Source organism: Scyliorhinus torazame, chromosome 7 (genome assembly GCF_047496885.1).
Source record: "Scyliorhinus torazame isolate Kashiwa2021f chromosome 7, sScyTor2.1, whole genome shotgun sequence".
Taxonomy (NCBI): domain Eukaryota; kingdom Metazoa; phylum Chordata; class Chondrichthyes; order Carcharhiniformes; family Scyliorhinidae; genus Scyliorhinus; species Scyliorhinus torazame.
Window position 1 is genome coordinate 252026367 of NC_092713.1, and position 14692 is coordinate 252041058.

The 14692-nt window shown below is 50.7% G+C and overlaps 1 protein-coding gene across 1 annotated transcript in view; it reads left to right on the forward strand.

The window, feature by feature from the left end:
• LOC140426952 (electrogenic sodium bicarbonate cotransporter 1-like) overlaps window positions 1-14692 on the forward strand; it is a 147976-nt gene that overhangs the window by 72730 nt on the left and 60554 nt on the right. Inside the window, exon 13 of the mRNA XM_072512257.1 lies at window positions 12548-12739. Within this exon, the coding sequence (XP_072368358.1) occupies window positions 12548-12739 (192 nt within the window). The remainder of the gene's footprint in view (window positions 1-12547; window positions 12740-14692) is intronic.

Consider the following 14692-nt stretch of genomic DNA (forward strand, 5'->3'; position numbering starts at 1 on the left):
CACTCAACTGGTTTCTTGGATGAGAGGGTTATATTATGAGGATAGGTTGGACCTGTATCCATTGGAGTTTAGAAGAATGAGAGGTGATCTTATTGAAGTATATAAGCTGAGGGGCTTGACAGATCGGATTCTGAAAGGATGTTTCCCCTTGTGGGAGAGATGAGGTCTAGGGGACACAGTTTAATAATAGGGGGTTTATCACTTAAGACGGAGATTAGGAGAATTGTTTTCTCTCAGAGGGTCAGCATTTAAGCAGAGGCACTAATGTTTGGAACTCTCTTCCCAGAGAGTGGTGGAGGCAGGGTTATTGAATATTTTCTAAGGCAGGGGTAGATAAATTATTGACCAGATAGGGAATCCTAGGTAACTGGAGGTACATGGCATTATGGAGCTGAGGCCATAACCAGATCAGCCATGATTTTATTGAATAGCAGTGCAGGTTCAAGGGGCCTATTCCTGGCCCAAATTTGTATGTCCGTACAACAGCCCTTCAATAACGCACTCCAAAGGCCGTGCTTCACATGAGAGTCTGGATCGCCGTGCAGAGAGTCCGGGAGGCTTTTGGGTGATGAGTATCAAATAATTCCTCATCTCCGGACAGTGTGGGTGATTTTATCTGTTTCACCCTGCCAGCCACTTGCCTGCAAAATGGAGAGTAGATTAGTAGATAGTCAGTACTGGTCAGTAGATAGAGAGCACGTAGCCTGGAGATCAACTGATGGCACTCATGTAAGTAGCAATGGCGGCTTTGTCAAGGCCTCATGGTAGTAAAGGAGAGCATGGTGTTGGAGAGCAGAATTCAAGATTTTTCAGGTAAGGCTTGAAGGAACACTCCTCCTCCTGGTCCTATATGACTTGTATTTTAAGCCCCCAGCCTTGTCCCCCAGCTGGATTTAATGAGAAGGGTAGCTGCAGTGGCCGCCCAGGTTTTTAAAATAAATTTAGAGTACCCAATTATTTTTTTCCAATTAAAGGCTGTTTTAGTGTGGCCAATCCACCTACCTGCACATCTTTGGGTGGGTGGGGGAGAATGTGCAAACTCCAAACGGACAGTGACCTGGGGACGGGATTGAACCCGGGTCCTTGGCGCCTTAAGGCATCAGTGCTTAACTACTGTGCCACCACTTCGCCGTTGGTCATCCAGGTTAGTTGGTAGTTAAAATATCATTGGGATTCTAATTATGTCATATAAAATCGCTTAACATAATTAACATGTCTCCCGCCTAAAAGAGGTTCCATTTAAAGTAGCAATGTGCAGGAATGGGGTCTGAGCAGAGTGGTAAGGTTTTACTATTTGGGATAGGTTGCCCAAAATGTCAGCTGCTTATTGAACAAAAGGCAGCAACATAACTGAGCCTGAAATTGCTCTGACCAGATGTTGTCATGTGCACACTTCCCAGTTGATATCACTGAACAAAAATCAGAGGGAGGAATTGCAGATGATATTCCTCTCTGAACCCAAAGGCATTTAAACCACTTCTAGTATCATTAAAGTAGCTGCAAGGGAGGCGGCGGTGTAGTGGTATGTCCAGAGACCCAGGGTAATATTCTGGGACACAGGTTCGAATCTCCCCATGGCAGATGGTGGAAATTGAATCCAATAAATATCTGGAATTAAAAGTCTAATGATAACCATGAAACCATTCTCAATTCTCATTAAAAAGCTAGCTGGTTCACTAATGTCCACACCTGGTGTGGCCTACATGTGGCTCCAGACCCACAGCAATGCTGTTGACTCTGAAATGCCCTCTGAAATGGCCCAGCAAGCCACTCAGTTGTATCAGACCACTACAAATTCAATAAAAAGGAAAGAAACCACATCGACCTCAGCACTTGAAATGACAAACTCAGTCCTGTCAACCCAACAAAGTGCTCCTTACGAATATCTGGGGGCTTGTGCCAAAACTGGGAGAGAAACAGCTTGACATAGTCGTACTCACGTAATCATACCTTTCAGATAACGGGCCTCCATGAGGTGCTGGGGGTCATCAGCAGCAGAAGTTAACCCAGCCACAATCATGGCCCGGCATATACCCCAGACAGCACTATCACCATCCCCAGTGGTATACAGTCGGGAGGGAGTTTCCCCGGGAGTTCTCAACAGTCTCATGGCTTCAGGTCAAACATGGGCAAGGAAACCTCCTGTTGATTACCACATACTATTCACCATCAGCTGATGAATCAGTACCCCTCCATGTCGAACACCACTTGGAGGAAGCACTGAGGGTGGCAAGGGCACAGAATGTTCTCTGGGTCGGGGACTTCAATGTCCATCACCAAGAGTGGCTCGTTAGCACCATTACTGACCGAGTTGGCCAAGTCCTAAAGAACATAACTGCTGGACTGAATCTGTGACAGATGGTGACATGAGGGAACCAACGAGAGGGAAAAACATACTAGACCAACCAAACCTCATCAACCTGCATATCACAGACGCATCGGACCCTGACAGCATCGGTAGGAGTGCCCACCACACAGTCCGTGTGGAGACGAAGTTCCGTCTTCACATTGAGGACAACCTGCATTGTTTTGTGTGGCACTACCATCATGTAAAATGGGATAGATCAAACAGATCTGGCAACTCCAGACTGGGCATCGATGTGGCGCTGTGGGCCATCAGCAGCAGCAGAATTGAACTCAGCCACAATCTGTAACCTCATGGCCCAGCATGTACCCTATTCTACCATTATTACCACCAAACCAGGGGATCAATCCTGGCGCAATGAAGAGTGCAGGAGGACATTCCACGGGCAATACCAGGCATAATAAAAAATGAGTTGCCAACATGGTAAAGATACAACGCAGCACTACTTGTGTGCCAAACAACATAAGCAGCAAGTGATAGACAGAACTAAGCAACCCCACACCAAGGGATCAGATCAAAGCTCTGCAGTCCTGTCACATCCAGTCATGAATGGTGGTGGACTGTTAAGCAACTCACTGGAGGAGGAGGCTCCACAAATACCCCATCCGCAATGCTGGAGGAGCCCAGCACATCAGTGCAAAAGACAAGGCTGAAGAGTTTGTAATAACCTTCAGCCAAAAGTGCCGATGATCTGTCTCGGTCTCCTCCATAGATCCCCAGCATCACAGGTGTCAGTTTTCAGCCAATTCGATTCACCCCACGTGATATCAAGAAACAGCTGAAGATACTGGACACGGCAAAGGCTATGGGCCCTGACAATATTCTGACAATAGTACTGAAGACTTGTGCTTCAGAACCTGCTGCATCCCTCGCCAAGCTGTTCCAGCACAGTTACAACATTGGCATCTACCTGGCAATGTTGGATTTGTCCTGTACACAAAAAGCAGGACAAATCCAACCCAGCCAATTACTGCCCTATCAGCCTACTCTCCATCATCAGCAAAGTGATGGAAGTGGTCATCAACAGTGCTATCAAGTGGCATTTCAGCTTCCAAACCCACAACCACTACCATCTAGAAGGTCAAGGGCAGCAGATACATAGGTACCCCACCACCTGGAGGTTTCCTTCCAAGTCACTCACCTCCCTGACTGGCAAATATATCACCGCTCTTTCACTGTCGCTGGGACAACATCCTGGAACTCCCTCCCTAACAGCACAATGGGTGTACCTGCACCTCAAGGGCAGCACGGTAGCACAAGTGGCTAACACTGTGACTTCACAGCACCAGGGTCCCAGGTTCGATTCCCCACTGGGTCACTGTGTTGCTCTTATTAGCCTTAGTTTTATTAGCTCTGATTATGTCACCTTTGCTCACGAGTCGCCAGGTATCTTTCTGATACCGCCACGTGGTTCAAGCTCTAGTTACGATTAATAAGACAGCACACCGCTTAGTAAGATTAAAATCAACGGTCATTTATTATGTACAGCAATAAATACTTACACAATAATCCTACTTTCTATATCACTACCTACCACTACTGGCCAATACTTAACTTTTGGGAATGGCCCACCAGGTCAGGGAAACGAATGTCTTATCGAATTGGGTCCGGCCTGCGGGATTCAAAAGGCTGATACGGGTCGATGGCTAGGAGTCTCTATCGGGTAGCGATCGCTGGAGTCAAACTTATGGTTTCTGGTCGATGGTTCTTGCGAAGGTTGCGAGCAGGAGAAGAAGGGAGAGAAGGGTCGATCTGAACTTGGCCCCTATTTTTGTAGGGCCCAGGGGCTTCCCGCCTCTCGGGGCGGACCTTGACCCTGAGTCCCAAGTGATTGGACTTGTTCCCAATCACTGGGTTCGATATGCTCCAATAATGGGGTGATTCCTCGATCGGGGGTGGTCATTCACCTGTCTTTGTCTCGGCCACTGCTGGCGCCGAGAGGTCTGGATCAGCATTCAATTGCTAATATGTTGCAATTGTTCCCGGGGATAGCCGATTAAACTGCAGATGTCTGGGTTGATGTGCTGCTAATGGTCGCAGGTATCGATCTGGGCCAACTTCCCCAGAGCCGAATACGCTATTCTGTCTGCAGCTGTCTGTTTGTGCCCTGTTGGCTGCTTTTCCCATCAGCCTTTTCGGTTAGCCATTTTATATTGGGTTTTGGCCAAATTAATCGGGAATCAGCCATTTTAGGTGGCTACAACTGTCTGTGCGGAGCCTGCACATTCTCCCTGTGTCTGCATGGGTTTCCTCCGGGTGCTCCGGTTTCCTCACACAGTCCAAAGACATGCAGGTTAGGTGGATTGGCCATGCTAAATTGTTCCTTAGTATCCAAAAGGTTAGGAAGGGTTATTGGGTTACGCGGATAGGGTGGAAGTAAGGGCTTAAGTGGGTCGGTGCAGACTCGATGGGCCAAATGGCCTCCTTCTGCACTGTATGTTCTATGTTCTAAGATAACTCACCACCACCTTCTGAAGGGCAACTAGGGACGGGCAATAAATGCTGGCCTAACCAGCGACGCTCAAATCCGGTAAATGAATTTTTAAAAAAAATTAAAAACTTACTCAACAATAACCTGCAGACTGACGCGCAGTTTGGGTTCCTCCAGGGTCACTCAGCTCCTGACCTTATTTCAAAAATGGACAAAAGAACTGAATGCCAGAGGTGAGGTGAGAATGATTGCCCATGACATCCTCACGGTAGTGTCCCAGGCACAACCATCTTCAGCTGCTTTATCAAAGACCTTTTGTTTATTTTTTGTTAGAAATATTTTTATTAAAATTTTTACATATTTTCAACAAACAGAAAAAAGAAAAACAAAGAACACATAAATAAACGTCTTACATCTACATCACGAATTCCCCCAATATACAAACCCCCCATTAAGCAATGATAAACACAGTAGAAAACACAAAGTACACCCCCCCTCCTCTCCCCGCCGCCCCCCCCCCCTCTGGGTTGCTGCTGCTGCTGACCACCCCCTAACGCCCCGCTAGAAAGTCTAGGAACGGTTGCCACCGCCTGAAGAACCCTTCCACAGACCCTCTCAAGGCAAATTTTACCCTCTCCAATTTAATGAACCCTGCCATGTCGCTGATCCAGGGTTCCACGCTCGGGGGCCTCGCATCCTTCCACTGTAGCAGAATCCTCCGCCGGGCTACCAGGGACGCAAAGGCCAGAATACCGGCCTCTTTCGCCTCCTGCACTCACGGCTCGTCCGATACCCCAAATAGTGCTAACCCCCAGCTCGGCTTAACCTGGGTGTTCACCACTTTATCCATCGTCCTCGCAATACCCCTCCAGAACCCATCCAGCGCCGGGCATGCCCAGAACATTTGGGTATGATTTGCTGGGCTCCCCGAGCACCTCCCACACCTGTCTTCCACCCCAAATAACCTGCTCAGCCTCGCCCCTGTCATATGCGCTCTGTGAAGAACCTTAAATTGTATCAGGCTAAGCCAGGCGCAAAAGGAGGAAGAATTAACCCTCCCAGGGCATCCACCCACACACCCTCGTCTATCTCCTCCCCAAGCTCCTCCTCCCATTTACCCTTTAGCTCCTCCACTGAGGTCTCCTCCTCCTCCTGCATCTTCTGGTAGATCGCCGAGACCCTGCCCTCTCCAATCCACACCCCCGAGAGCACCCTATCCTGGATCCTGAGTGCTGGAAGCAGCGAGAACTCCCTCACCTGCCGTCTTACAAACGCCCTTACCTGCATGTACCTGAAGGCATTTCCGGGGGGAAGCCCAAATTTTTCCTCCAGCGCCCCAAGGCTCACAAACGTCCCATCTAAAAACAGGTCCCCCATCCTTCTAATTCCTGCCCTGTGCCAGCTCAGGAACCCTCCATCCATTCTCCCCGGGACGAACCGATGGTTCTCCCGGATCGGGGACCAAACCGAAGCCTCTACTTCACCCCTGTGGCGCCTCCACTACCCCCAAATTTTCAACGTCGCCGCCACCACCGGACTCGTGGTGTACCTAGTCATCGGGAGCGGCAGCGGTGCTGTCACCAGTGCTCCCAGACTCGGGCCCACACAGGACGCCATCTCCAGCCTCTTCCACGCCGCCGCCTCCCCCTCCATTACCCACTTGCGTATCATCGCCACATTGGCAGCCCAGTAATACCCACACAGATTACGTAACGCTAACCCTCCTCTGTCCCTACTCCGCTCCAGAAACACCCATCTCACCCTCGGGGTCTTTTTCGCCCACACGAATCCCATGATGCTCCTACTGACCCGCTTAAAAAAGGCCTTAGGGATCAGGATGGGGAGGCACTGGAATATAAAAAGGAACCTCAGGAGCACCGTCATCTTCACCGACTGTACCCTACCCGCCAAGGAGAGTGGCAGCATATCCCACCTTTTAAACTCCTCCTCCATCTGCTCCACCAGCCTCATCAAGTTGAGCTTGTATAGGGCCCCCCAGCTCCTGGCCACCTGGATCCCCAGATATCGAAAACTCCTTTTTGCCCTCTTCAGTGGAAGCTCGTCTATCCCCCTTCCCTGGTCCCCTGGGTGTACCACGAAGAGCTCACTCTTCCCCACGTTGAGCTTATACCCGGAAAAGTCCCCAAACTCCCTGAGGATCCGCATCACCTCCGGCATCCCCCCCACTGGGTCCGCCACATACAGTAACAGGTCATCGGCATACAACAAAATCCGGTGTTCCTCCCTCCCCCGGACCAGCCCCCTCCAGCTCCTGGACTCCCTTAGAGCCATAGCCAAAGGCTCAATTGCCACTGCAAACAGCAAGGGGGATAGGGGGCACCCCTGCCTCGTCCCCCGGTACAGCCGTAAGTATTCTGACCTCCTCCGATTCATGGCCACACTCGCCACCGGGGCTTCGTAAAGTAGCCTAACCCAACTAATGAACCCCTCCCCGAACCAAAACCTCCTCAACACTTCCCAGAGGTACCCCCACTCCACCCTATGGAAGGCCTTCTCCGCGTCCATCGCCGCCACTATCTCCGCCTCCCCCTCCACTGTAGGCATCATGATTACGTTAAGGAGCCTCCGCACATTGGTATTCAGCTGTCGTCCCTTAACAAAACCCGTCTGGTCCTCGTGAATCACCCCCGGGACACAGTCCTCAATTCTGGTAGCCAACACCTTCGCTAACAGCTTCGCGTCCACATTGAGGAGAGAGATTGGCCTATATGACCCACACTGTAATGGGTCCTTGTCCCGCTTCAAGATCAGCGATCAGCGCCCTGGACATCGTCGGGGGTAGGGCCCCCCCCCCTCCCTCGCCTCATTGAAAGTCCTCACTAATAGAGGGCCCAGCAGGCCTATGTACGTCCGGTAAGTTTCCACCAGGAACCCATCTGGCCCCGGTGCCTTCCCCGCCTGCATACTCCCCAGCCCCTTAGTCAGCTCCTCCAGCCCTACCGGTGCCCCAAGCCCAGCCACCTGCTCCTCCTCCACCCTCGGGAACCTCAGTCGATCCAAAAATCGACGCATCCCCCCCCCTCCTCCGTCGGGGGCTCAGACCTACACAGCCCCTCATAAAAGTCTCTAAATACCCCATTTATTCCCACCGCACTCTGCACCGTGTTCCCCCCTTTATCCCTAACTCCCCCAATCTCCCTCGCTGCCTCCCGCTTCGGAAGCTGGTGTGCCAACATCCGGCTAGCCTTCTCCCCGTACTCATACACCGCCCCTTGCGCTTTCCTCCACTGCACCTCTGCCTTCTTGGTGGTCAACAGCTCAAACTCGGCCTGGAGGCTTCGTCGCTCCTTGAGTAGTCCCTCCTCGGGGACCTCTGCATACCTCCTATCCACCCTTAAAATCTCCCCCACCAATCTCTCCCTCTCTCTCCTCGCCTTCTTCTCCTTATGGGCCCTAGTGGAGATGAGCTCTCCCCTAATCACCGCCTTCAGCGCCTCCCAGACCACCCCCACCTGCACCTCCCCATTATTGTTAGCCTCTAGATAGCTTTCAATACACCCCCGGATCTGCCCGCTCACCTCCTCATCCGCCAGCAAGCCCACATCCAGGCGCCACAGCGGGCGCTGGTCCCTCTCCTCCCCGAGCTCCAGCTCCACCCAATGCGGGGCATGGTCTGAGATGGTTATGGCCGAATACTCTGTGCCCTCCACCCTCGGAATTAGTGCCCTGCTCATAACGAAGAAGTCTATCCGGGGGTAGGCTTTATGGACGTGGGGAAAAAAAGAAAATTCCCTGGCCCCCGGCCTGACAAACCTCCATGGGTCCACTCCACCCATCTGGTCCATAAACCCCCTCAGCACCTTGGCTGCCGCCGGCCTCTTACCCGTCCTGGACCTGGAGCGGTCCAATGCTGGATCCAGTACCGTGTTGAAGTCCCCCCTCATATCAAGCTCCCTGCCTGCAGGTCCGGAAACCGGCCCAACAAGCGCCACATAAATCCGGCATCGTCCCAATTCGGGGCATATACATTCACTAATACCACCCGCACCACCTGCAGCTTACCACTCACCATCACACACCTACCTCCATTGTCTACCACGATGTTCAGCGCCACAAACGACACCAGCTTCCCCACCAAAATCACCACTCCTCGATTCTTTGCGTCCAACGGGCCGGTCAAGAGGGCCCGTGTGTTCGTGCACCTGAAGGGACTGAAGGCAGATGTGGTTATGCTCCAGGAGATGCATTTGAGGGTGGCAGATCAGGTTAGGCTGAGAAAGGGGTGGGTAGGGCAGGTTTTCCGTTCAGGCCTCTCACATTCCAAGTTATCAGCCGGATCAGGGGGCTTCCCGCCCCCCCCAACCCCCACTCCCTGCCGATTAGCCATCCCCTTTTCCAGGCCAGTCACGTGCCCACGCCTCCCGCACTCTCCATTCCCCCCAGCGGCAGCCCCCAGCCCCGTCTCTCTCTCCGAGCTCCAGCTCACCTTTGGCCAATGCAGCAGCAACCCAGTTCCCCCCTCCCCCCAGCTAGGTCCCCATCTAGCTGCGTTGCTCCCCCCATTGCACTCCCGTAAGTCAGCTGACTCCTGCTGACCCCGGCCACTCCCGCCATTCCATCGACCCCCCAGTGTGGTAGTCCCCCCCCCCCCCCCCCCCCCGTCCATCAGCAGGCGTTCCTCTCCAACACCGCTCTTCCCCCCGGCCCTGCCCCCTTCCTTCCCTAGCATGGGAAAAAGCCCGCGCTTTCTATCAGACCGGCCCCGCTCTCACTGGCGCATCTCCCTTTTGCGGCCTAAACCCAGCTCCCCCACCTCGGGCCTCCCATCTCCCCTCCCCCCAACGGGGCCCCGTCCTTCCAACCACCGATGCCCATACTCTCACAAAACCCCCACTTCGAACCAATTCACCCTACCCCACCCAGCACCCAAGGAAACAATACAGAACAGAACAGAACATCCCCCAAAGCACAGTAACCACAGTAGCCCCCCGCGACCTCCCCTTTCGTCCAACGTTTCGGCCTGAATAAAGGTCCAGGCCTCCTCCGGCGTCTCAAAGTAATGGTCCCGGTCCTTAAACGTGACCCACAGTCGCGCCGGCTGCAGCATCCCGAATTTCACCCCCTTCCGATGCAGAACCGCCTTAGCCCGATTGTACCCGGCCCTCTTCTTGGCCACCTCCGCACTCCAATCCTGGTATATACGGACCTCTGCATTCTCCCACCTGCTGCTCCGCTCCTTTTTTGCCCATCTTAGGACACACTCCCTGTCCACCAAGCGGTGGAACCGCACCAATACCGTCCGCGGCGGCTCGTTAGACTTGGGCCTCCTCGCTAGGACTCGGTGGGCCCCATCCAGCTCCAGGGGTCTCGGGAAGGCACCCATGCCCATCAACGTGTTCAGCATCGTGATCACATATGCTCCAGCATCCAACCCCTCCACTCCCTCCGGGAGACCCAGAATCCGCAGATTCTTCCTCCTCGACCGATTCTCCATCACAGAATCACAGAATGTACAGCGCAGAAGGAGGCCATTCGGCCCATCGAGTCTGCACCGGCTCTTGGAAAGAGCACCCTACCCAAGGTCAACACCACCACCCCATCCCCATAACCCAGTAACCCCACTAAGGGCAATTTTGGACACTAAGGGCAATTTACCATGGCCAATCCACCTAACCTGCACATCTTTGGACTGTGGGGGGAAACCGGAGCACCCGGAGGAAACCCACGCACACACGGGGAGGATGTGCAGACTCCGCACAGACAGTGACCCAAGCCGGGAATCGAACCTGGGACCCTGGAGCTGTGAAGCAATTGTGCTATCCACAAGGCTACCGTGCTGCCCCTGTCATTAGCATGTCCTCGAACTTCTCCTGCCATTTCTTATGCAGCGCCTCGTGCGCCTCCACCTTCACCGCCAGGCCCAATATCTCGTCCTCATTCTCCGAGGCCTTCTGCCGCACCTCCCGGATCGCCGCCCCTTGGGCCTTCTGGGTCTCGACCAGCTTGTCAATCGAAGCCTTCATCGGCTCCAGCAGCTCTGCTTTCAATTCCGTGAAGCAGCGCTTGAGAAACTCCTGCTGCTCTTGCGCCCACTGCGCCCACGCTGCCTGGTCTCCACCCGCCGCCATCTTAGCTTTCCTCCCTCGCACTTTTCGCTGCACCAGAATTACTTTTTTCACCGCTCCACTCCTGGTCCAATCCATACAGTGCCGGGGAAATCATATTGTCACCTTCCCACACTGGCAACCGTCGAACAAATGCCGCTGGGGCCCCTCAAAAGAGCCCAAAAGTCCGTTTCTGGCAGGAGCTGCCGAACGTGCGACTTAGCTCAGCATAGCTGCAACCGGAAGTGTTCAAAAGACCTTTTGTTTCCTGTAACATTTATCTCCTTTGGTCCTTTATGTATAAACCAGAACCGCATCCTGATTACTTTCTGTAAAACACTACTCACGGATACGACTTCTGTAATTTAACGTTGGAGCTAGAAATATGTAAATAGAAAATGAATTGTCAAATGTAAAATGCAAAATCCCAATAAAAACATGTTTTTTAAAATCAATGACTTTCCTTCCAACATAAGGTCAAATGTATGGATGTTCAGCACCATTCGCGACTCCTCAGACACTAAATGCAGCAAGACCTGGACAATATCCAGGTTTGGGCTGACGGTGGCAAGTAACATTCATGCCACATAAGTGCCAGGCAATGACTATCTGCAATCGGAGAGATTCAAACCATCGTCCCTTGACATTCAATCACATTACCATCACTGAATCCCATACTATCAGCATCCTGGGGGTTACCATTGACCAGAAACTGAACTGGACTAGCCATATAAATACTGTGGCTACAAGAGCAGGTCAGAGGCTAGGAATCCTAGTAACTCACCTCCTGACTCCCCAAAGCCTGTCCACCACCTACAAGGCACAAGTCAGGAGTATGATGGAATACCCCCCACTTGTCTGGATGAGTGCAGCTCCAACATCACTCAAGAAGCTCAACACCATCCAGGACAAAGCAATTCGCTTGATTGGCACCCCTTCCACAACGTTCATTCCCTCCACCACCGATGCACAATAGCAGCAGTGCGTGCCACCTATAAGATGCACTGCAGGAACTCATCAAGACTCCTTAGGCAGCCCCTTCCAAACCCACAATCACTACCATCTAGAAGGACAAGGGCAGCAGGTACATGGGAACACCACAACCTGGAAGTTCCCCGCCAAGTCACTCACCATCCTGACTTCGAAATATATCACAGTTCCTTCACTATCGCTGGGACAAAATCCTGAAACTCCCTCCCTAATAGCACAGTGGGTGTACCTACACCACATGGACTGCGGTGGTTCTCAAGAAGGCAGCTCTCTACCACCTTCTCAAGGGCAATTAGGGATGGGTAACAAATGCTGGCCTGCCCAGCGAAGCCCACATTTCGTAAAAATTAATTTTTTTAAAATGAGATTGGTGAATTCCGTACTGATCTTAAATCAAACCTAGGACCATCTGGATGACACAGGTTGCTGCATTTACTCACTGAGTCTTCAGTAGAACACCAATTGTGATGTTTTTGAGAGCTTTGTTGTATTTCCAGTTCAGGGTAATGTAGTTTGTCAGCACCTTGGAAAGAAATATATGATGCACAACTTCTGCTGAATTTTAAATGCAATTATATAAGCATAGGATATTTTGACAATTAAAGGACTCTATCTTTTACGACTTATAGATTTTGATAAATATACAAATATTTTCACAAGGTTTTGGTAATCCTGTTTAACTGTGTTTCATTTCAGTCCAATATGGAATCTGTCAACTGGTCTTCACTTACAAAAAAAGACTGTTTGAAGATTGGAGGGCAGCTTGTGGGCGAAACTTGTGATTATATTCCAGACATTGCACTCATTTCTTTCATTCTTTTCTTTGGTACATTTGTTTGTTCCATGTCGCTGAAGAACTTTAAAACAAGCAGATACTTCCCAGCTGCAGTAAGTATAATTTGTTGCATTTATTTCTTGGCAGACTTTCTCTAGTATTGTGCTTAATTTTCAAAGCTGTTTGATTCCTCACTAGGTTTTGTTGAGAGTCTGTTTACAATGAGACCAGTTTCTGGACTTTTGCAAAATATTGTATTGTCAAATGATTTATGATGACACTTCAACTTGTTGAGATAAAATGAGAGCCAATAGAAATTGCCAGGCAAATGATCCACTCACTGAACCCACATTAAAAGCCACTGCAACTGGGTGAGAACATGCATGTTGGATGTTGTTGAAAGCAATATGCCTCTTGGCGCTCCTGAAACTAAAAATACCTAAGCATCAGTCACTTGACTGACAAAAAGCTAATATTAGCAATGAAGGCACACAGATTCTGCATAGCAGAGTTCAGGTTTCATCAAGACCAGCTGGTTGGGAGAGAGATAACAAAATTCATTGGCCGCAATTTAAATAGAGTGCAAGGGAGAGGGGGCATATAGCGTGCGGGGGTGCCTGTGTGCGTGTGTGTGATGTTCAAAGGAGGCAGTGCAGCCAGGGAGTCTCGGACACATAGGCCTGGCCAATCTTAATGGCTGACCTATCTTTATACAAACATTTCCAGAGTTCTGTCTGAACCCAGCCAGATCCACTACCTTGCCTGCAAGCAGGAGAGAGAATTTATTTGGCAGCAGCAGAGTGCAACCCAGGCCTTGTGAGAACTATTCCAGGCAGTCACTGGGGAGGGGTTGGGTGGGGGAGGTCGTGGTCCTGAAGGTGATTGGGGACAGCAGAGTGGAGCACCTCTTCCCTCTTGGTCTACAAAGAAACTTAAATAAAATTTTAAAGCCTACCTACTGGGCAGCCCCAGCTCAAATCTTCAATTAAAATAGTGGATCAGGTCCTTGAACCCAATCTGCATATTTGAAAAAGGATCCTGTTGCTTTCCTGGGGGTGTCACGCTCCCCCTCAAAAGTGCAGGTTAAGGTTATGACAGGGTAGAAAAGTTGGATCAGAGGAGGCAAGTCACTGGTTTTGTTTCACCATGGTGGAGTGAGTTAAAATCAGGGTTGTTGAATTAAAATCTAATATCTGGTTCCGGATATCGAAAAATCTCCTGATGTGATCAGAGTATCTATAAATTAAATTTGATAAATACGTGAAGATATTCCCTCACCAAATTCTTTAATACATCAGGAAAGAGTGGATTTCACACCACAAGGCAAAAGACTGCAATAGTGATAGAAAATTAGAGCATAACAATAAATATTAACCAAGATCCTGAGAACAAGATCTTCATAATAATGCCATGGTATCTTGTAATTCCACCTTGGAAGAGCAGATGGGGCCTCAGTTTAACTTTTCATCTGAAAGATGACACTTTTGAGCAGCCTTAATTTCCATTATTTTGACCAACTGTCGGAAATGGGCGAAAGAGGCAGTTGGCTGGTTTGGTCAAAAACATAGATTCTGTAGGCCAGCATTAAGGTGGAGACAGGTGCAAATGCAGTTGTTTTGCATGTGCGATGTGTTCTTGTTGCCTTTGGTTCCTAAATGTTGTTAATAATCACATTTGAAATTTGTAAAAATCAGAAACTCTTTGGGGGCGATTTTCTGGCTGCGTTGCGCCTGGCCCAAATCCCGCTTTGTCGGGAAAATTCGAGGCGAGGCCAGAAACGGGATTCGTGCCAGACGCAAAAGTGTTTGTGGTCTTCCTGGGCCCTTCCAGCTGGCACTGACTGGATCGCCCCAGAAAGGACCTGAATTAAATGTATTTGAATGAATATCAATCTCATTAATGAGATTGAAGTCATATCTTCTGGCCTCACGCGATTGTTCCACCACCAGCAAGGGGTGCGGTTTTCTGGCCTCGCTGCGCCCAGAAGGTAGCTCGCCACGGTGCAGCATGGCTGATAGCATCCAGGAAACCCCGCTCCCGGGATTAACCCGACTCGCAACGCCTCG